This window comes from Natator depressus, chromosome 7, assembly GCF_965152275.1.
Source record: "Natator depressus isolate rNatDep1 chromosome 7, rNatDep2.hap1, whole genome shotgun sequence".
NCBI classification, from domain to species: domain Eukaryota; kingdom Metazoa; phylum Chordata; order Testudines; family Cheloniidae; genus Natator; species Natator depressus.
Genome location: NC_134240.1, coordinates 33,405,962 through 33,428,021, shown reverse-complemented (window position 1 = coordinate 33,428,021; position 22,060 = coordinate 33,405,962). Strand labels below are relative to the sequence as shown.

General features: G+C 59.4%; 4 protein-coding genes, 1 long non-coding RNA gene and 1 other non-coding gene across 7 annotated transcripts; 2 read left to right on the top strand and 4 right to left on the bottom strand.

Annotated features, from left to right (window-relative positions):
• Positions 1-240: 240 nt before the first annotated feature.
• Positions 241-1,129, bottom strand: UQCC3 (ubiquinol-cytochrome c reductase complex assembly factor 3). Its single transcript, XM_074959803.1, has 2 exons — positions 899-1,129; positions 241-705 (listed from the first exon to the last, which is right to left on the bottom strand). The coding sequence occupies exons 1-2, from the start codon at positions 1,094-1,096 to the stop codon at positions 571-573; spliced, it is 333 nt and encodes a 110-aa protein (XP_074815904.1). The 5' UTR covers positions 1,097-1,129; the 3' UTR covers positions 241-570.
• A 7,011-nt stretch (positions 1,130-8,140) lies between these two features.
• Positions 8,141-10,540, bottom strand: CSKMT (citrate synthase lysine methyltransferase). 2 transcript variants are annotated; one of them, XM_074959800.1, is made up of 2 exons: positions 10,368-10,540; positions 8,141-8,918 (listed from the first exon to the last, which is right to left on the bottom strand). In XM_074959800.1, exons 1-2 carry the CDS (start codon positions 10,525-10,527, stop codon positions 8,230-8,232), a joined length of 849 nt encoding a protein of 282 aa, XP_074815901.1. In that variant the 5' UTR covers positions 10,528-10,540; the 3' UTR covers positions 8,141-8,229. The 2 variants fall into 2 exon arrangements, with proteins under 2 accessions (XP_074815901.1, XP_074815902.1); XM_074959801.1 differs by lacking the exon at positions 10,368-10,540 and adding an exon at positions 9,957-10,121 and having other exon boundaries at positions 8,157-8,918.
• A 576-nt stretch (positions 10,541-11,116) lies between these two features.
• Positions 11,117-12,009, bottom strand: LOC141991481 (uncharacterized). The gene is made up of 2 exons (XR_012640371.1): positions 11,770-12,009; positions 11,117-11,397 (listed from the first exon to the last, which is right to left on the bottom strand). It is a non-coding gene; the product is annotated as an uncharacterized LOC141991481 (long non-coding RNA).
• On the bottom strand, positions 11,529-11,678 carry LOC141991778 (small nucleolar RNA SNORA57). Its single transcript, XR_012640465.1, has one exon. It is a non-coding gene; the product is annotated as a small nucleolar RNA SNORA57 (small nucleolar RNA).
• Positions 12,010-12,032: 23 nt separating the features above from the next.
• C7H11orf98 (chromosome 7 C11orf98 homolog) lies at positions 12,033-14,359 on the top strand. Its single transcript, XM_074959799.1, has 4 exons — positions 12,033-12,185; positions 12,845-12,969; positions 13,355-13,452; positions 13,957-14,359. The coding sequence occupies exons 1-4, from the start codon at positions 12,063-12,065 to the stop codon at positions 14,076-14,078; spliced, it is 468 nt and encodes a 155-aa protein (XP_074815900.1). The 5' UTR covers positions 12,033-12,062; the 3' UTR covers positions 14,079-14,359.
• A 1,904-nt stretch (positions 14,360-16,263) lies between these two features.
• Positions 16,264-21,302, top strand: INTS5 (integrator complex subunit 5). Its single transcript, XM_074959798.1, has 2 exons — positions 16,264-16,390; positions 17,519-21,302. Exons 1-2 carry the CDS (start codon positions 16,308-16,310, stop codon positions 20,316-20,318), a joined length of 2,883 nt encoding a protein of 960 aa, XP_074815899.1. The 5' UTR covers positions 16,264-16,307; the 3' UTR covers positions 20,319-21,302.
• The last annotated feature ends 758 nt before the right edge of the window (positions 21,303-22,060 follow it).

The following is a 22,060-nucleotide window of genomic DNA, read 5'->3' as shown; positions in this document are numbered from 1 at the left end:
CCCTACCCAAAAGATCTTGTCATAGAAAAGCCAAACCCACACACGGTGATTTAGGCACAACAGCAGTGGGAACGGCGGACGAATAACAATATCAGCCTGTGCAGTTTTTTAGCCTGCTGGGAGGGGCATCTACCCCCCACCAGCTGCCTGTATATTATCAAAATTCAGTTCTGTGGGAGGCATGATGATTAGCATAAGAGGCAGCAACCCCAGTGCACCAGCTGCTTTAACCATGACACCAGACAGGTCTTTACAAGGTTACTAGGTTAGTTTATTAAAGACATGAAAATGCTTCTTTACCTCATGCTGTAGTTTTTGCTCTGTCAGATCTGCATGACACCCATACCCTGTGTGGGTATGACCAGGGGCTGGGAATAAGAGACAGAGTCCCCCACAGCATAATGGTCACTGATCATTACAGCTGCTGACAGCCAGGGAGTGTCCATCCCATTCTGGCCTGTGGGAGACCACAGATGGCTGCAGGGATGGAGAATGCAGCCTGCTCCCAGCTCAGGGGCGGTCTCAGGACCAGTTGCCTTGGCTCCCATTTGGGAGGGTGATGGGCAGGTGTCACTTGCTCCAGCCTGGTGAAGGCCTCCGGGCCACATTCTCATTTGTTTCAGCTGCCTCTTTAATCGCTGCCATTACCAGCTCATTCTGGTGTCGCCTCTCCGCCCAGCGCAGGGGGTTTGTCTCCGGCAGCTCCTGAGGAGAGAAGGGAGTGGTCGGGAGGGGGGGCGAGGTGTTTGGTGGTTTTTAGACCTCCGCCTTCCCTCTGAAAAGAGAGTGGAACAGCAGTTTCGAGTTCCGTTCTCCTCCCTGACCGCAGAAATGTTGGTTTCCAGGCCCCCCTCCTCCATGGCCCATCCCAGGGGAGGTAGTTTCCAGGCCCCCTCACCTTGGCTATCTCCCGCCTGCGCAGCTCCCCCGGCGTTACTAGCGCCCAGACCCCGACCCCCAGCCCCGTGGTCCCAGCCACCATCAGGCTCCCCAGCACCAGGCGTCGCAGGAATTCCATTAGGGCGCGGTATGAAAAACCCTGGTTAGCCGCGGAGTTCAGGCTGCCTGGGGGACAGAGCGGACAGAAGTTAACCATAGAGAGCGGAGGAGGTGTCCAGGCAGAGCGTCCTGTCACGCTACTATAGATGGGCGGTGTGACCCAGGCACCACCATAGAGAGCATGCGCTATGGACAGAGCGCCCCCTTTTGCTACTATAGAGAAACAGCGGCATAGGGCCAGAGTGTTCGATTTTTGCTACAATAGAAAGCAGGGACTGGTGGGCCAGAGCGTCCTATTGCAACCATAGAGATCATAGGACTTATGCCATAGAGGGGGTTGTGCGTCTGGCAGGGCCAGACGGTTCGCTCCCGCACGGCAGAGAGGGTGTGTGGCTGGGCCAGGCCACCCTATCCCTCACTATAGGGGAGGGGTGCGTGGGTGGGCGGGCCAGGCCTCCCAGCATAAAGAGGGGTGGTGTGGGGCTCGGACGGGCCAGACACCTGCTCCCCTACCATAGAGAGGGGTGGAGCGGTTTTGTGGCTAGGTCAGTGTACCGTCTCTGGGGTTTTCAGTCTGGTCCCCACTGGGGCAGGCACCCAAGTCCCCAAACGTGCTGTCCCCCTCAGAGAGCAGTCGGAGAGAAGCACGTTGGCAGGGGGTGATGTAAGCTTTCCCTGCCCAAGCAGCCCCATCTGGAGAGGCACAGAGGAGTCAGTCCCTTGTGGTGTGGATGGAGTGTATTTGTGCAGGTCTCACTCTGCCCAGGCTGCTCCCATGCTCAGTACCTACAGAGGCCTTAGTGCTGGAAATGACCCACCTTGATTATCATGCGCATTATAAAGAGAGGTTTCAAAGAGGGATGGGCTATTACCAGCAGGAGAGTGAGTTTGTATGTGTGTCTGTGTGTGTGTGGGGGGGAAGGGTGAGAAAACCTGGATTTGTGCTGGAAATGGCCTTCCTTGATGATCACTTTAGATAAGCTGTTAGCAGCAGGACAGTGGGGTGGGAGGAAGTTTTGTTTCATGGTCTCTGTGTGTATATAATGTCTTCTGCAGTTTCCACGATATGCTATGCATCCGATGAAGTGAGCTGTAGCTCACGAAAGGTCATGCTCAAATAAACTGGTTAGTCTCTAAGGTGCCACAAGTACTCCTTTTCTTTTTTCTTTTTACGAATACAGACTAACACGGCTGTTACTCTGAAACAGAGGCCTTAGTTCCTCTGTAGTTAGTTCCACTGACCCTTCCACCTGCGACTGGGCCTCCCCAGTCCAGTCTTCCCTCAGACAACCCCTAAACCCCCTGCATCAGGGCTCTGCTGACCCCGTTCTGCATTAGTCTTGGGCAGTGCACTAGGGAGACACAAATGAACCAAATGGATTTCATCTGATCAATCCCAGGGCTTTACCTGGCCAGGAAACCTTCAGTACTGAAGGCAGCTCTGTTGTGGTCTCTCTCCACCAGGTGGGGGGAGGGGGTGGGGATTTGTGCCGTGGTCCTCGCTGGGAAGCACTGGCACCTGTAAATGGGAGCAGGGGGCACCCAGCCTTCTCTCCCCATCCCTCAGTGGGCAAATCATTGGGTCTGAGGCCACCCATCTTGTGGTCTTTAATGATAGAGAACCATCTGGGAAGGGGGAGGGGTATTTCTCCCACAGCCCATGATGCTGTGAATGTGCCCCATAGTGACCTCTCTAATCTGCCCGGGGCTCATCACCCCAATCCCATTAAGGCCCCTTTAAACTTTGGGAGTCATGTAATCAGGCTGGCTTAGACCTGGGCATGACAGGGAAATGGGACCATGGCGGGGCCTGGTAACTGGACAAATCTTGAGGTGGGGCCTTCCCAATCTCAGGGGCTCTGGGGCCCCTGTTCACTGCTCCATGGCTGCCAAATTAATCCAGTCCTGCCCTGACCCCGTTCATGGTGAAAGCCAGCCTGTGTCAGTAGCATCTGCTGACTCAATCTCCCACCCATGGCTGGAGCAGCCCCAGGGATCCAGCGGCCTTGCCCCTTAGCTAGGGTGTGCAAGCTTCATGCCAGAGGCTGAGATCTGGGTCCCCTACCTGACCTTTAAAGAGCTCCTCTGCTCCCCCACCTCCAGGGCAGCCAGTTAGCTCCTTGGGCAGTTCCCATGAGCTCATTGGGTGATTAACTGAAGCCCTGATTCCAATCCTCCCCTCGTAATTATCCATGTCCTGGGACAACTCCGGGCCAGGGCAGCAGCTGCCCCTGCCCTGGTCAGTCTGGGCTCCCACCTTAGTCTGTAGGTGCAGGAGTTGGGAACATCTCCCTAGAGCAGGTAGCCCTCATAGTGTGGGGGATGGGGTGGGGCCCAGGGCTGGGAGTGCAGTCCAGGGAGGAGAGGAGAGCACTCTCCCTGGGGTGGAGATTACTGAATGCAGGGGGGATCCAAGGGTTGGGAGTACAGGGGGGCTTGGCAAGGGTGCTCTAGCCAGGTTGGGGGGCACTGACAATGCAGAAGGTCCTAGCGGGGAGCACTGAATAGGGGAATCCAGCCGCCCCTCCCCTGGCACCATAGAGCTGTTGTGCCCAGGGGATTAGCCTGGTGTCAGGACAAAGCGCTTATGGTGCCTGGAGCATCTGTCAGCTCCCTGCCCTGGGGGCTGCTGGGCCCTGTAATCCCTGCACATCCTGGGATGGCCCAGGGCAGCGCCTGATGGTGAGTGACCGACCGAGGGGAGGCTGGGGTGGGGGGTCAGCCCAGGCACAGACTCCCTCTGTCCCCACAATGGGGCGTCTCAGGGAGGAGGGGGTGTTAGTCTAGCTGAAGGGGGGAGGTGACCCCTGGCAAGGGTTGGGGGTGTCACAGTGAGGCTTTTGGGGGCTGGGAAGTGCCCCCCCCAAGGGGAAGGGCTGGGAGCCCCTGTGTGTGGGGTCTGTGGGGCTGGGGATCCCCCACAGGGGAAGGACCAGAAGTTCCAGTGTGTGTATATGGGATTCTGTGGTATGGGGAATCCTCCCCCCCACCCCAATCTGGTGAAGGGCCTAAATTCCCAGTGCAGGGGTGTCTGAACTTTAGGGCTTGGATCCTGGGGAATAGACATGGGGCTTAACCCTGGCTGGGTGGGGGAAGGAGACGGGGCCATTCCCAGCCCTGACCCCCAGTTTCTACTCCCAGCATCACTATGGCTGAGGGGACTCTGGATTGTGGTGGTGCCCCATCCCAGGCAGTGCTGACCCCTGGTGAGGCCTGCAACCCCATCCAGCTACCTGTGGCGACCCCAGGGCAGAACAGCCTGGCCTGGCTCCACAGCACTGACAAGGAGGTGCAGTGGCTATCAGAAGTGGGAAGGAGCCCCATCCAGACAGAGCCTCCCGCACAGAGCCAGGTGAGACACCCCCTTCCTGGGACATCTCCTCACTGGGTCCCCTGGGATGAGGCCTCCATGGAGAGCCAGGTGAGCCCCCCAGGACAAAGCCCCCTGTGCTGCTGCCCTCACCTCCTGTGGATCAGATCCAGACCCCCATCCTCATATCAGGGCCTTACTCCCCTGCCTTCCTCCCTGCCATTCCAGGTCTCTGGGCAGTTAGGCTCCCCCAGCGCGCAAACTAATCCCCGTATCCTCTGTGCCTCGTTCTTCCTGGAGCCATGTGAGATGGGCAAAGGCGCCCCTAGGGAGCCGTGTGAGGGGTTGTGCAAAGGTCCCCCTGAGGAGCTGTCTGAGTTGATGTGCAAGGATCCCCTCAGGGAGCCGTGTGAGGTGGCGTGCGTGGAGCTGTGTGAGGACACTCCTCCCTGGGAGCTGTGCAGGGATCCCCCCATGGAGCCATGTGAAGGGCTGTGCAAGGAAATGTGCAAAGATCCTCCCCCCAGGAAGCCATGCGAGGGCCCCCTTGGAAGCCCAGTGCAGGGGAAGGCCCAGCTGCCGTCCATCGTGGTGGAACCCACAGAGGCGGGAGAGGTGGAGAGCGGGGAGCTGCGCTGGCCCCCAGATGACTTCCTTCTGCTGGAGGGCGAGGACGAGCTCTTCACTGATGGAGAGGAGTAAGTAGAAGAGCCGGGGCCTGGTGAGTCTGGGGGGCAGGACCCAGAGAGTTTGGGGGGCAGGACAGGGCTGCGAGAGTCTCAAGGGCAGAGCTGGGGACCAGTGAGCCTTGCAGGTGGGGCCCAGAGACTCTGGGGGGCAGGGCCCAGTGAGTCTGTGGGGCGGGGCAGGGCTGGTGCCAGGAGAGTCTGGGGGGCATGGCCATGGCCATGCAAGGGGGAGAGGGGCCTCAACAGGACCCTGGGATACAGACCCTTTGTCTTGGAGGCACCTCAGGATCTGGGCTCCCCAGCCTCCATGGCAAGAGCCCAATTGGGAGAGGACTGTGGCCCCATAAAGCTTTGGGGGGGTGGGATGTGCTTCAGGAGTCCCTCCCCCATTCAGTGTGTCTATGAGGCCATTAGGGGGTTGCGACCTGGGGCTGGCCCTGCTCTCCATCTCCATTCAGTGCCTCAGCCGTGGTCAAGTTGTGAGGGGAGTGTGGAGGGGATCCAGCTGGCTGCCGAGGCCTGGGGTGTGCTGGGGCCTTGAGGGAAGCTGCCAGAGAAGCTAGAGGAGGCAAAAGTGGGGGGAGGGGCTTGTCAGCACCTGGAAATGTACCAAAATAGCTCCTTGGACATTCTGGAGTGAGAGGGCCGTGACCCTGCTTAGCTCAATCCTCAGCCCAGTGTCCACATGGGGCTTAACCGGAAATAGCTAGTGTGTCAATTTCCAAGAACAGACAAGCCTGAGGAGGGATTTTCCTCTGTACAGGACATTGCTGAGCCTGATCCTGGGACTCTGAGGGCCACATCGGAGAATTGGAGGGGATCTGGAGGGCAGGAGAAAACACCTGCCAGTGGGAGACTGAAAGAACTCGGCCTGTTTAGCTCAGGTGTCTGAGGCCTTTGCGGGGAGAAAACAGCAGGTAGAGAAGGGCTCGAACTGCGCAGAGACTGGCAGAACAAAAACAGTGGCTGGAAGCTGAAGTCAGAGTAACTCAAGTTAGAAACAAGGCCCAAATTTGTCCCAGGGCACGTGATTGACCATTGGAACAAGCTCCCCAGGGCAGGGGTGAAGTTTCCATCTCCAGTCCAGGCTGGCTCCCTCTCTGGAAGGCCTTTCAGTCAAATACGAATGATTGGGCTCAATGCAGGAGTGTCTGGGGGACATTCTCCAGCCTGTGCTACACAGGAGGGCAGACTATGTGATCTAAAGGTCCCTTCTGGCCTTACACTCTCAGCCTCTTTGACTGAGGGAATGATTCTGCCACTTATTCCCAGGGCCCAAAACTCACAGGTGACTGAGTTGCTCTTTGACAGCCTTCTTAGAGCAGTGCCCTGTCAGATTTGATGCTGGGCCCTTTACCTTTTCCCACAATGCAATGAATAGGCAGTAGGTGTAATACAAGCAAGAGGACGTGTTCACGCAATGCGCAATTCACCTGTGGAACCCATTGCCAGGGGATGTTGTGAAGGCCAAAAGTATAACTGGGTTCAGAAAAGAATTAGATGAATGCATGGAGGATAGGTCCATCAATGGCTATTAGCCAAGGTGATCATGGACACAACTCCATGCTCTGGGTGTCCCTGAACCTCTGACTGCCAGAAGCTCGAGAATCAGACACTGGTGGATCTCTCCAGCATTGCCCTGTTCTGTACACTCACCCTGAAGCTCTGGTAGTGGTCGCTGGTGGAGACAGGATACTGGGCTAGATGGACCATTGCTCTGACCCAGTATGGTAGCTTCTGTGTTCTTATGACCTTTCTCTTGGGGTAGGGACCTTTCAGACATTCTTCAGGCTATTGCAAAGTGCCCTCTGCGAGGGCTGGCACAGGATGCCACAGCTCGCTTACTGCCTGGGCACCCAGCTGGTCAGAGCTTGAGGGGGTGTCTGTGACTCATAAAGTCCTGGGACTGTCCTGCCCAAGGGAACTGTTGCATCTCTCCTTGGGCCGTGCTGCTGTGACTGCGATCAGCAGGGATGTCTGAGCTGGGGCCCTCTCACTGAGGGTGCAGCTGGCAGGGCGTTCCCTGGCGCGAGGCATTGGGGAGGGGTCTGTTACCGCTCCTGGCATGGAGCTGGATGGTTAATGGAGCTTGGGCTGGCAGCCTCACCCTCAGGAGAAGCTGAGGGGAGGAGAGGGGCCTGGGGGGGAGGGTTGGAGGGGAGTTCAGCTTGGGGGAGGGGCCTGGGGAGCAGAGGGGAGGGGCTTAGTATTTAAATAAAAATTGTCCTAAGAGGGCCCCACATTGCTTCCTGTGCTGCCTCACAGGCTCTGACCTCAGGCCTCTCCCTGTGCTTTGTGTTTCAGGGCCCCCCGCACTGGAGAGCACCCTGGATGAAGTGCTGCTGTGAAGCTGCTGGGGACAGAGGGGACCCCACTCTCTCCCTGTCTGGCCTCAGACCCCACTAGAGACCCAGCTGTAGCCTTGTGGGGGGGCCGTAGCTCAGGGACTGAGGACACCCTCCCCAGGAGCTGGACAGCAGCAAGAGGGGATGGGCCCCCTGCCACCAGGACCTTAGGGGGCAGAATAAGACCAGCCTGGGGCATCTTCCGTGCCGGATCCAGTGCACCCCGTCTGTGAGCAAGAGTCAGCGTGACTTTGATCTGGGACAGCAGCACCATGGGGCATGCACTGCCCCCACCACCTCCAGGAGCTGGGGGGCCAGCTGCCTGCAGGGTTTGTGCCAGTGGGTACAAGCTGCCCACTCCTCCCCTGCTGAGCTCAGCAATAAAAGGTTCCTGTCCTAGCTGTGGCGTCTCACTATGAAGTGGCTGGCGAGGCCCTGGGAACAGGTGCAGTGCCTCAGTGGGGCCGGCTCCCAGGGGCTGCAAGCTCCACACTCTCTGAGCCCCAGGGAGTGGCTGAGCTGGGGGGAGGGAGGCAGCAATACCTGAACACCTGCATCTGAGGTGTAGGGCCCCCAGCTGATGCAGTAGGAGGGGGCTGCTGTTCAAGGGGGGAGTTGCCCACAATGGGGGTGACCACCCTAGATGTAGGGGGATTGGGTACCGAACCAGACTCCAGCAAGGCGCTAGTTCCTTTATTAATGATTCTCCAGCTGGCTTGGGCACCCCCGCCCTGAGCACATGCTGCTGTGGAAGTCCCCTGGCACACTGATTGGAGGCACTATCTCTTTAGTTCCTAATGCCCCCCTCTCTGAGTCCTGCACTCCCTTGGGCAGGGTCCCCGATCCCCCACCCCCATATCCATAGCCCAGGGTCTCCTGTGCCCTCCTAGCCCAGTGCCCCATTGATTGGTGTCTCCAGGGCCAGCCGGCACAGCGTGTAGACATAGTAGCAGATGCCACCAATGTGCCCGACTTCCTGCACTGTCACACCAGCCCCCCCAGCCTGCTCCAGGAAAGGGACCCTGGCATCTGGGTCCTCATCTGAAAACTGCAGCAAGCTGCCCCCAGGGCGCAGCACTCGCAGGCACTCGGCCACCAGCCGCCTGGCCTGGCCTGGCCCCTGGGGGCAGCGCAGGAGCGAGTCGCATGTACCCTTGTCCAGCACCAGGTGGAAAGAACCATCGCCAAAGCCACCCCCCTCAAGGTCAGTGGCATCAGCCACATGGAGGTGAAGCTGGGAGAGGGGGTGTCGGGGTGGGGGGACTTCCTGGAGCAGCCGGTGGAGAGACCTGATGGCCACAGGGGACACATCCACACAGGAGATGTGGACAGGGTGTGGGGAGTCCCGGTATAGCCCCAGACCCACATCCGAAGTGCCACAGCCCACATCGAGCACCCGAATGGGGCTGGCATTGGGTTCTGAGGGGCCACACCCCTGCAGGGTCGGGAGCAGGAGCCCGGAGATGGCTGTGTAGTCGAAGAACCAGTTGAAATGTCTGGGGGTGCCAGCTGTGTCCTGCTGCGTGTAGAAGCGGTCCCATGTGCCAGGCTGGGCCATGCTGTGGAACAGGCCATCTGGGGGGAGGAAGGCGGGGTCAGTCTATGGGCTGGGGAGTCGGTTGGGGGAGGGGGAAGATCCCAGCAGGGCCCATGTGGAGGAGTCTGAAGCTCTATAGTGCCTGGGTTGCCCAGTCTCAGCTCAGGCCTAGGCTGGGAAGGGTGGATCCCAGCCCTGTAGAGTTATGATGGATGGGTGTGGGAGAGAGGACCACATTTCTGCAGGGGCCAGGGACAAACAGCCCCCTGGCCCTTGGTGTCATGCTGACTCCCCTTGGGTGGCTGGGTCATGCAGGGGGTGCAACCCCACCCTGGGGCCAGCAGATGGGGACAAAGGATCCTGGACCCACCCTACATGGAGCCCACATGTGCTGTGGAGTTGGGGATGAGGTGAGACTGAATGCTCCATTTCTGGGGCTGTGATCCCCCTGCCAACTGGCCCCATAGTGCTAGGACCACCTCCCCCAGTCTGATCCCATCTCCCCCATCATAACCCAGCCTGACTCCATATGACCTGGATCCTCACCTCTCCCCCAAGTAGGGTGACCAACTGTCCTGATTTTATAGGGACAATCCCACTTTTTGGGTCTTTTTCTTATTATAGGCTCATATAACCCCCGTCCTGATTTTTCATATTTGCTGTCTGGTCACCCTACACCCAGGTAACCCCATAGGGCAAGGACCCTTCCCACCCCTGTCCCCCCACACCTCCCAGCCTTACACCATAGGCCCACCTCATCTCCCCTGCCCCCAGCATGATAGTCTGACCCAATGGGACCAGGACCCCCATCTTTTGCCCCTACAACTGACCCAATGGGACTGGGAACCACCATCCCTCCTCCAAGCCTGACTCCACGGCCCCCCTCCCCCTGGCCTGACCCTCCCATCAGCCTCTGGAGCCATATTATGCATTCCACCCTTCCCCTGCCGGGTCGTCCCCAGCCCCCCGGTACGCGAGAGACCCCTGGCGAGGCGGGACCGGACACGCCCCAGTCAGTCCATGCCGTGGGGCCCCCGCACCCCCTAGACCACCCCTGCCGGAGCGCTGGCACCCACCTGCCCAGGAGCAGAGCGGCCGGAGCAGAGTCCCCAGGGCCGGGCCGCCCCGCGGGGGGAGCATCAGCGCTGCCATGCGGCGGGTGCCGACGCCCGGTCTCCTGCTCCTTGGGGCGCGGCCCGACGCCCCACCCCCTTCCTGTGGCCCTGTGCACAGGGAGCCTGGGCCTGGATGCTCACCCCCCCGCCCCTTCAGGGACCCAGCCCTGGGCTCCGCCCCCTGCCGGGGCTTCACCGCCCCCTGCGCTGTAACTCAGGCCTGCCCGCGGGCCTGAGAGCAGGTTCTCGCCCCCTACCCCTGGTCACAGCAAGCAGCGGGCGGGGGATGAGGGCGGTTCACCTGTTCCTGGCCCCCCTCTACTCCCTGGCCGGGCAGCACCCGCCCGCGGAGCTGCGCGTACTCTAACCTACCTCCCCTTAGCGAGTGGCTGGTTCGTGTCCTCAGAGGAGGGTTCAGCTCCACAAGGGTATTGTCCTCGATCAGGCAGCTTGACCTCCACCAGGCCTCCTCCCAGAAGCAGTTGAGCGCCCGCCCCCCTCCGCCATCCCTGTCCCGCAAACAACCAGCCATCAACAGGAACTCCAGAACTTTATTAGCAAAAGGATCACGTTCATTCAGCTTTAGTGCAACGCGAACAGTCGTCCACAACACTTCAGCTCAGAGGCAGCTGCTTTGCCAAGCTCAGGATCTCTTCAACCCCATGCGAGGCGGGAACCCAGATCACCCAGCAACAGAGCAAAGACGAGAACCAAGGCCACCTGACTCTCACTGCAGGAGTCTAGCCAGCAGGCTGCACTGCCCCCTCCAGACAGAGCCCCGGCTCAGCCCCCACCCCACCCCCCTACGCAAAAACGTGCACTACTTCAAACTAGAACACCTCACCCGTTTCAAAGCAACTTCACTTAAACACTCTACTCTGCCTAACAGATTTAAACCAAACTGAAACAAAGTTGGTTAAATCCAAGTCAAGTCCCCAGGACCTCTTCGCTAAATTGTGCGAACAGACAAGTCGCAGGGTCGTCTGAACAGGCACCTGGCCCCTCATCTTTGTCATCTTGGACCTGGACCATTAGCTCTTCCACACAGGGAATTCCACCCCTCCACTGAGCTGAAGTCTGAGCCCAAACCGCATGGCGCTAGTTGTAAACCAAGCTAGGTGTTATTTGTTTGCATGAGGATCAGGACCACATTGCACCGGGCACTGTAGAGAAGAGGGGTCCCTGCCCTAGGAGCGGACAGCCAGAGGCAAAGGAGGAAGAGTGCAGACATTCACACCCACAGAAGCACAATGTCAGCTGCTCCTCGTTAGGCCGCACGTCTCCTAGAGGCATCAGGGCAGATCTGGAGGGGAGGTTGCAATAACCTCCTCGCTGCTTCCAAGCCCACGTGACGTTGCGCTCTAGCGGCAGCACAACTGAGTCCTCCGGCCCTTGCGAGAGCCTGAGAAGGAGGAGAAAAAAATCGTAAGAAACCCCCTCCCCACGATCTGTCATCAGGGCAAGCCTCCCCCGACCCCTACCACGGAGGATTACCCCCACCTCCCAGGAGAGCCTCCCCGCGGGGCCGCAGCCGCGTATCCCGGTGCTTGAGGATAGAACCAGCAGACGGGAAAGCTGCTGGCACCGAAGACAGAACACCGGGGGGGTGGGATCCCCTTCCTCTGCCTCCGGAGCATCACAGAGCCGGGCACCACACCGCCCGGGCCTGCCAAGAAAAGGAGGCGCCGCCCTGAGACCCCCAGAACACTGCTCCCCGATGTCTAGCAACCGCTGGTCGTCCCCGTTCCGAGCCACCACCAATCAGCGCTCTCACCTTAGACCCCCAAACTAGCCGAGAAAATTCTCTGTAGAAAGGCGCCATGTGTACCGCGCCCCAGCCCGGCCCGACTGCTTATAAGGCACGCCAGGGAGCTACTCCACGTAGCGGGGCAGGGGCGCGGTCTAGTGCACCTTCGTTGTGACTGGCCAGCCGGCCTTCCAATCAGAGAGCTGCATCCGGCTCGCCCCAATCAGAGAACGCGTTTCGAATTCAAATCCCCAGCGCGGCCCGACGAAGGTGGGACACGTGTCTGGGAGAGGCGGAAGTAAGGAACCGGAAGACGTGTGATGATCACGTCACGTGGTGTAACCTTCCAGGACCCAGAAGTGATTTCATCAGGCGCCGCGAGACCTGGGCCACGTGGGTGCAGTATGGGGACCCCAGGAGGGAAAATCAACCGGCCCCGAACGGTGAATGAGAGCTGCCCCAGCCCCGCCCCCGGGGCCCGCCCAGTGCCCATAATCATCCAGCCCCTCATGGGGTTTCCTCCGGGATCCCCCTCGTGGCCTCAAACCATCTCCTGGGGGTCCTCTCTATGGCCCCTCCATTGCTCCATAACTCAGCCCTGCTTCTCCCTTTACGTCGCGCCCAATCGCTCCTCAGATCCCCTTTGGCGGGTTCCCCCTTCCCATGATCTTTTTGAGACACCCCCGCCAGAGCGTACACCCTGATCCCCAGTTCTGAAACGCATTGTCTCCTTGGGACACCAGCCCCATTGTCCTTTCCCCCATCACGTAGCTCTGATTTATGGTATTTCTGCAATGCTGAGCCCCAGACCCGTGGCTCCCTGCGTCCCCCAACCCTGGGATGAAAACGGGTGGGGGTGGAGGATTTTATTTCTCTCCAACCCCCAAATTCTCTCCGGCTCCTAACAAGCTCGGGACCATCAGTCCTCTCCCTGCTCCTGCATTGTCATTTGCTAAGTGTATTACGATCTGAATTCTATAGTGTTTTGCTCGGTCTGTGCCTTCCCGCCCTTCTACCTGGGGTGTCCCAGCCCCTTGGCTGCTCCAGGGGTGCTACTGGTGCCAGGTGGTGAGTTAAGAGCCCTGTGCTTTTCCTCCTGTAGGAGCTGAAGAAAAACCTCTTCAAAAGACGCCGGGTTTTAAGCAAAGAGAAAAGAAGGAAGCACCAGATCACAGGAGCTGTGGTAGACAAGGGGCTGATCACCATCCACCACCTGAAGAAGCGTGCGTGAGTCCCCCCAGAGGATCCAGAAGCTGCTCTGAGACAGAGGGCCAGGGAAGGGCATTTAACTATCCCAACTCAGAATAAGCTCAGCATTCAGGCCTCACCATCTCTTCAGACACCTGGGCTCTATCCCCAGCTTTGGGAGGGCTGTGGGTTCTAGTGGTTAGTGCAGGGGGCCCTGGGATCCAAGGCTCTTTCTTGGGTTCTGTTCCCAGCTCTGGGAAGGGGGTGGGGGTCTGTGGTTTTAACATGCAGCTCTCCCTGTTACCATTGGACTCCAGTGAGCATCTGCAGCTGGGAGGTAGTAGAGGCTGCTGATTCAACTGCTTCTCCTGGCTCCTACGCCATCTCTGGGTGTAATATGGCTTTGGGTATCTCCTGCCCACAGTTCCAGCTCGCGAGCCAACATCACCCTCTCAGGGAAGAAGCGGAGGAAGCTGATGAAGCAGATCCGTCATGCCGCCAAGGAGCAAGCCACCATGCAGGGTAACCTCTTCTTTGCTGTGACCCATGGGGCCTGGGGGAGGATGTGTGTGGTCAGGGTCCTGAAATGGGTGAGTAACCCAAAGGGGGCAAATGAAGCTAAGAGCAGGGATGGGTAGACTCTGCTCTGAAGAGGGGGCAGGGCTCAGGGTCTTCCGGCTCCTAAAATCTCACGACACCCACAATCCCCAGAACCTTCTGGGGCTTCCTGGCTAGTTCAGTGTCCATAGTGCTGGACTGGCCCACGGACAGGCTGGGATCAAATTCTTGCCAGACACTCTGTATGGCCTTGGAGGAGTGACTTCATCTCTTTGGGCCTCAGTTCTTAGTCTGTTGAGTTGAGATAATGATGCTTCCTTTCTCCCACCGTATTTAAATGGGAAGCAGGGACTATCTCTTCTCTGTGATGGGGGCCCCCCCACATCTTGGCTGGGCTATGTGCAGCGTGACAGGGATTACACAACTGTTATACGCGCACAAATGATTTTCCTTCTCTCTTGGGCAAAGTTGAAGCTGTGAACATGGCACAGACAAAAAAAATCACCGGCAGTGGGAGGAGGAAGAAACCTACAGCCTCCCAAGACGTGGAGATGAAGGAAGCAGAGGCTGGGCCAGGACTGGACAGCTGAACCACCGGCTCCAAAGCTTCGAATCTGCCCCACCCTTGCTTGCTGTGTTGATGCCTGCAGCTCCGTGACTTTGCAGCCTCCTTTCCAGGATTCTTCGGGCAGATAGTGTCTTGTTCTCATTCTCCTGGCTCCATTCTATGCCGGACCCTGGGTGAATGGGCAGCTCCAAGCGTCTCTGGCCTCTATCTGCTTTTCTAGAGCTGAAGCAATGCCAACCCCATCTATGTGGGAAGCGACTGGCCGAACTGGGGCTTTGCTGTGTGACTCAGTGGTATTCTGTGAAAGAAATAAAATCATGGCTGGTCCCCCCTTGGGGCCTGAGGCACTTAACGTCTCAGCTTGTTTGTGCTGCTGCCTTTGGGGCTCTTCCCTTGCGCTCCTCATCCCAGCAGTCTGTGCTGAGCATGGTGGCTGTAAGTCAGGGTCGAGAAGGGGGCTTTGTTTGCGGGAGGGAAGGGGACAGTGGCCGTGTGTGAAATGAACCACCTCTGGAGCTTACCATCTCCCTCTGGCTGGACCCCTAGAGGGACAAGCAAGGGTGGGAGGGGCTTTCTTGAAAATGAATAGTCTTCTTCTGCTTGGCCTTTGGGAGATAGGAACTGAGCTGGACTAGGTGAGTCTCGGGGCAGTGGTTGTTTTGGGTTATTCCCCTTCAGGTTGAGCATGGGGAGGGCTCCTTCTGGGGTGGGGGCTGACTGTGCTGTGAGTGTCTGTGGGGAAGCTCCCAGTTGTCTTAGTACAGCCATGACCAGGTGCAGCAGGAAGCCTGTTCCCTTTGCTGGCTGAACACCCAGAGAACCTTTTTCAGGCCTGGTTAGCAATAAGCGGACTCAGGGAAATGCTGAGTTTCATGCTGGCGTGATGGTTTCCTTGGCAGGAGGGGATGCAGTCCGGACACAGAGGGATCCCTTCAGATCATACACTTGTGGGGGGTGAAGGGTTAGAAGGAACTGTGGGAAGAGGCCAAGGAAGCTCCTATCTTACAGCTACTGCTGGACTGCACAGTCTGTATGAGGTGGTAGGGATGTGTGACTGAAGCTGGGTATCACACCTGGGGAAAAGGGACTGGATGTATTATTATTGCTACTAACAGCATCAAACTGGGTCAGGGCAGTGCTAAGATGTTCCCCTCTAAGCCCATGGGCAGGACTGCCCAGTGGGTGCAGCATGCTATGCACTATCTAAATCAACAGGGATCTTGCTGCTGGAGGCAAGAGACTGGTGGATCACTACTGGTGCATGAATGAGGCAGGATGCTGGCCTGGAGGGGCCACGTCAGCCAACTCAACCCCAGCCCTTCTCCTGCTTTCATTAGTCACTGACAAGGCTTCTGTTGGATAAATAGAGCCCTGCGTGGATACAAAAATTTGGATCCACAAAGATGGCAAACAATACAACCACATCCATGGATGCAGATACAGTATCTCTGGATCTAAAGCAGATAGCTGCAGATTTGCAGGGGTCTAGGGATAGGCATGTGCTTTATTGTCCCAATCAGGAGGGCAGGCCTCTTGGCAATGCTGTCCTGAGGGGACTAGGGGTGGGAGGGACCTACAGTGGCTGTCCCAGCACTGGGTGCTGGGGGGTTGCAGTGGCTGGAGGGAGGTAGTGTTATCTTGGGGATCCAGGCTGTCCCTCAATTCTAGCCTTGCTCCAGACCTAGCACTAGTGTTTGGTACAAACTGTAACAAACCCTCCTGTGCTGGGGGAGCCACCCAAAAGTGAAACCCTTTCGCATGGGAACCCAATGCGACCTAGATGCCCCCGGCCTGGATTTTTGCTCAGTCTTTATCCCAGATCAAATCCACCTACCCCAGGTAAGATCGATCTCTCTCTCTCTCTCTCCAGCTCAGACCCACACTCACCACCAACCTCACAGTCTCCCTCCTCCCCACAATTCAGAACTTGGCAAATCTCCAATACAGGACTCACCAACTAAGCCCCCAAATCCCCACAGCTGACCATCTCCCTGTAGTCTGGCCCCCAGATCAGCACCCAACCCCTCAGCCAGATTCCCAAATCCATTCCGCAGTGAGACACCGCATCTAGCCCATTTCCACTAACCTCGCACCCTCCCTGGCCTGAGCTCCACCATCTCCCCAACGTACTGGGGCAGGAACCTTCATATCGGGCACCGGGTGTGAGAGGGGCCGTTTTGCTGTGACACCTTCCCCAGTGCGCAGGCGCCGAGTGAGCCTGAGTGCTGCCACCGGGACCCCCCGGCCCGGGATGTCCGCGCTGTGCGACCCCCCGGGGGCGGCGCCGCCAGGGCCGCCTCAGAACCCGGCCCACGGGGCCCACCCGCCGCTCAGGTACCGGGAGCCCTCCAGCAGACCTCCGGCTGGGAACCCCTGGCCCCGGGTCCTTGAGCCCCACAACCCCTCGCCCCTAGGCAGGGACCTCTCACTGGGAACCCTGCCCCACAGCCCCTCCACCTGGGCAGGGCCCTCTCACTGGGAACCCTGCCCCACAGCCCCTCCACCTGGGCAGGGCCCTCTCACTGGGAACCCAGCCCCACAGCCCCTCCACCTGGGCAGGGCCCTCTCACTGGGAACCCCCCTTCCGAGCTCCACAGCCCCTCCCCCCGGGACAGGGACTTCTCACTGGGAACCCCAGGAACAGGGACGTCCATGGGGAAGCCCCCAGAGCCACAACCCCTCCCACAGGTCACTAGGTCCCTGCCTTCCCTGGGAAAGCCCCCCATGGGGAACTCTCCAGGGGGGTCTTGAGCCTATCAATTTTCTTCCTTCCCCATGCCCTTCCCTGACCAGATCCCACTCCTAGGAACAGGGATCCTTTCTCTCCAGCTGCCCAGCAGGAAATCCCCACTGCCCCCTTCACCTGGAGCCCCATAATCCCCACCTCTACCCTGGGAATCTGATCCCCAGCCAGAGCCCCCAGGACCCCTCTGCTGCTTGGCAGGGACCTCCCAAGCAGGAAATTCCCCTTTCTCCAGGTTTTGGAGGCCCACAACCCTTGTGATCAGGCCACCCAACTGCCCCAGCTAGGTACCTCCCTACCAGGTAGGGACTGATCACAGTTCCTTCCTGAAATCCCTTCTTCTCTAAGTCCTGGAGCCCATGACAGCTTTATAGGTCAGCTCTCTCCTGAGACATCAGGTGCTGCTTGATGTCTTTGGGCTGTTGGGGGAGCATGGTTTAAAGCCCAGCCCCAGTGGGTTATAGGATATCATCCATGTTATAATGGACTCCCTACTGCATGAGAAAGGAAAGTGCAGGCCCCTTCATAGGATGAATGACTGGCAGCTACTCCAGAATCCTTGGACCTGCTCTCCCTCCTAACACCCCCCCCCCCGACCCCCCGGATAGCATGAGGGCTGATGATGGTGAGGAGACTTGGGATCCAGGCCACAGGGGAGGTTGGAACATACATCTCTGCTTGCAGCCTGATGTATCTATGCTTCCCCTTCTTGCTCACAGTTCCCAGGAGCTGGCCCAGGAGATCAAAGCCTTCCTGAGTGGTGTGGACCCTGTGCATGGTAACAAGCTGACCATCAAGGAACATGCCCGCTGTGCCATCCTGCTGCTGCGCAGCCTGCCACCTGCACGCAGCGCCGTGCTGGACCATCTGCGCAATGTCTTTGACGAGTATGTCTGCACCTACCTGTTGGAGCTGGAGAGCAGTGAGGGAGGGCTGGGCACCAGGCGGGCTCAGGGGCCCAACCTGGACGACGTTGTGCAGGAGATCCAGAATGTGCTGTCTGAGTTTGTCCGCATGAACCCCAAGGCCTGGGCACCTGTGGTATCAGCCTGGTCCATTGACCTGATGGGGCAGCTGAGCAGCAAGTATGCAGGGCGGCACGGTGTGCCTCACGCCTCCAGCCTCAATGAGCTGCTGCAGCTGTGGATGTCGTGCAAGGCCACTCGGACGCTGATGGACATCTACACCCAGTGCCTGTCCTCCATGATCAGCACCTGCCCCGATGCCTGTGTGGATGCCCTGCTGGACACCTCAGTGCAGCATTCTCCGCACTTTGACTGGGTGGTGGCTCACATCGGCTCCTCTTTCCCCAACACCATCATCAGCCGTGTCCTCTCCTGCGGCCTCAAGGACTTCTGTGTCCATGGGGCAGCCCCTGTTGACCTGCTCTTCCCCACTGCTGCTGACAAGCGGGTGCCCAAGATTGCCTCGGTGGTGGGCATCCTGGGCCACCTGGCCTCACGCCACTCAGACAGCATCAAGCAGGAGCTGCTGCGGATGTTCCATGAGAGCCTGGGACCTGTGCGTGACCAGCAGCAGAAAGCTACGGTGCCCTTCCTGCTGCAGCTGGCAGTCATGTCGCCCATGCTGCTGGGGACCATCTCCTCCGAGCTGGTGGACTCCCTCAAGCCGAGCGTGCTGAGCCAGCTGCACCAGCACTTCGCTGCGCTGCCCCGCGAGGACCTGGAGAACATGGTGAGCATCGTGGTGCATCTCATCTGCCAGACGTCAGCAGGGGCCTACCGTATCCTGCAGTTCCTGGTCAACACGGCCATGCCAGCCTCGGTCATCACCACGCCAGGGCTGGCTGTCCATGACAGCGTGCGCGAGGCCTGTGACCGCATCATCCAGCTGTTGCTGCTCAACCTGCAGAAGCTGGTGTACAACCGGGGCTCGGCCAGCCTGGGGGATGCTCCGCCCCGGGCTGTGCCCTTCCTGGATGAGCTGAAGGGCCATGTGCGGGAGCTGTGTGTGGAGACACTGCGGCTAGAGCGCAAGCGCTTCCTGTGGCAGCACCAGCTGCTGGGGCTCCTCTCAGTCTACTGCACCCCCAGCTGCGCCACTGACGCCCTCTTCTACCTGCTGACGCTGGCTCGGAGCCAGGAGGAACTGGGCCTGGCCACGCAGCTCTACGCTGTGCTGAGCTCCTGTATGAGCGACCTGCTGCCAGCCACTGTCAAGAAGTGCGTGTGCCAGATCCACATGGGGGGGCTGTCAGAGCAGCACATGGTGCAGCTGTTCAACAACCTGGCGCTGATTGTGCAGTGGGAGGGGGAGGGCCCTGCCTCCATGAGCGCCCAGCTTGGACCTGTCCTCTCTCTGCACCTCTACGACCTCGGGCAGCTGCTGCTGCATCGCAATCCTGAAGTGGCTGAGGCTGCCTCCCTGCTGCTTTCCGTCTGCCCCTTGCCCCGGGCCATCCGGCCAGCTCACCTGCTTGTCATCATCCGCTCAGCTGTGCACCAGTTCTTCCTGGTGCTGCACCGCCAGTGCCCCACAGGCATCAGCTACAGCACCCGGCTGCTCTCCCGTCTTAGTGGGGCCTCTCCAGCTGCCATGAAGGCCATCCTGCAGCAGCTGGTGGAGGGAGCCCTGCACCCAGGGAATGCCGAGCTCTTTGGAGGCCTGGCCGAGCTGCCTGCTGGGGATGACGCCAGTCTGGAAGGCACCAGGATCTCCCTGTTGGACATCAACCGGCGCTTCACGACTGCCGTCAACTTCTCTGGCAGTGTGTGGTCAGTATTCCATGCGGGGGTGATTGGGCGCGGGCTGAAGCCACCCCAGCCTGCCCGGCGGCAGGAGCCTGAGGAGATTGTGCACAATGTCCAGAACTTCCTCAGCCTGCTGCTGCGCTGCTGCCGGGGTGGGCGCTATGGTGCGCCTGAACCCCCAGCCCACACGGCGGCTGTCAACCCCGAGGCAGCCAAGGCAGTGGCCGTGGTGCTGGTGGAGAGCGTCTGCCCAGACGTCACCAACAGTGAGCTGGGCTGGCCGCCCGAGGAGCACACCCGCAGCACAGTGGAGCGTGACATCCAGATTTGCCGGCGCTTCCGCGACAACCCACTGCTCTTCCAGCTGCTGAGGCTGGTGGCAGCCGGCCCCCCAGCCCTGTGCTACTGCTCAGTGCTGTTGCGCGGCCTGCTAGCCACCCTCATGGCCCACTGGGAGGCCTCACGCCATGGTGACACCACCAGCTCGCCATGGCACCTGCACGCCTCCTGCGCCCTGGTGGCCTGCATGGCCGAGGGCTCCCTGCTGCCGCCTGTGCTTGGCAACATGCACGAGATCTTCCACCAGCTGGTGCCCTTCGAGGTGCATCTGTTGCTGCTGAGCGTCTGGGACTACATGCGGGACAACAGCCCCCTCCCCCAGAAGTTCACCTTCCAGGCCGACAAGGGGCTCTTCTTCCGCGACTTCTCCCGTGACTGCGATGTTGGGAAGTACCTCTGCGTGCTGCACAGTGTGCTGCACAAGAACATCGACTGCCTGGGGCTGCTGTCAGGGCGCTTTCAGACCTAGCGCTGCCCCCCAGCTTGAGACAGTCCTGGACTCCCCCCACCTCCCAGGGCACAGCCACCCTTGGCATCTTAGGACAGTCCCAGACTTAGCTCCTGCCCCACTCCTAGGACACTGCAGTGCCTGCTTGAGTGGGGGAGATGGGACATTTGACTCTTTTTTTTTTTCTTTTTTTTTAACTAATTAAGAATAACTGTAAAATTCTCCCAGGGTTCAGTGAGGGGGGTCACAGCACCTCCCACCCAGTCCCTGGAGCTGCAGGCAGAAGCTGGCACAGCTGGCACTGGGGAAACTTCACCCCCTTGACAGTTTCTCTCAGGGACTGGGAGCTTTTGTTTCTGGTTCCAGGGGGCTTGATGGCCCAGGTTTGGGCTGCCCTGGGGTAGTGAAGGGCTCTGTGCCACACACACTGAGGCACTGAGCATGCTCAGCAGGTCTCAGGGCCACATCAGCTCACTGCAAGTGCTCCCAAGCTGCTGGGCTCTTGTCTCCTCACCCCCTGTTGGGGGATTACAGCAGGATCTTTGCCCTGGGACCCAGCTAGAGAAACTGGCTGGGGGTGGGAGGTGGGGGATGCAGATGTGTTCAGTACTTCTGCTCCAGTCTAGCTTCTTTTCCCACTCCATGGTGCTGCTGAGCTGGGCAGATTCTGTTCCTGCTCTGTTTTTAGAGCTGCTGTGGACAAGGGGGTCTTAATAGAGGGTAGACAGCTGGGGGTCAAAACCAGCCTCCACCTCCATCTACCACTGTTGGGTGGGTTCCGCTCTGTGTAGGAGGGGCTGTGTGCCGGAGCAGCCTGGCTCAATCATCTTCCGGGCCACCATCTCTCTATTGTCCTGGCCCACAACCACATCCTGCTTCGGGATCAATGGAACAAGAATTGTCTGAAGACCCCAGCTATTCAGGGTGCCACATCCCACGCTGGGGGCACAAACCCCAGCTCAATCTGCTGTCGCCATTGCCAGTTCCTTCTCCTTTTCAAAATAAAGACTGAGAAGGGAATGTTGCCCCTGCAGTTGGTGTTGGGGGTGTGTGGGAGGGTAGTCCCCAGCACCTGCAGCTTGGGGGTTGAGGAAGTTGTAGCAGAGGAGCGGAGACATGTTGGGGGCCTCTGTGTTTGGGAAAGGTGTGCATGTGGACTGGGCATGAGGGGGCTAGGGGTGTGACTGGATGTGTTGCCAGCAGAAGATGTGACGGGGGCGGGGGGCAGGATGCCTGGGTTCCGTTCCCAGCTCTGCCTTGCACTGGCTGTGTGATCGCAGGGGTGAGAGGGGTAGGCATGTGGCGAGGTAGGTGGGGGAGTGTGTGCCACACCCTGGCTGGCAGCGGAAGCCCCCTCCTCCCGCTATGACTGAGCCATGTCTGTTCCCTGCCTCTGAGCTCAGCCCCCCTGCGTCTGGGTCACAGGGGAGCTGTAACTTCTGCTCCAGCTGCCTGTGCGGTCCCCCCCAGCATGGCTGGGCCCCAGGGGCTCCAGCCAGCCGGGCCCCGCTGCGGAGCCGGGGGTCTGTCTCCATGCGGGTGAGCTGTGGAAGCATCAGCCCGCCCGGCTGGCCAAGCGCTGCCCGGCGCCTGGCAGGACTGAGCAGAGCCTGGCGCGGCTGGGACAGAGCCGGTATCCCAATAGGGCCAGGGCAGGGGACCCCGCTGGTCGTGGGGGCCTAGCCCAGGCTCGCCCTGGGCGTGAGCAGCAGCCAGTGAGCGTCACCTTGGCCTGGGGCCCGGAACAGAACGGGACCCGACGC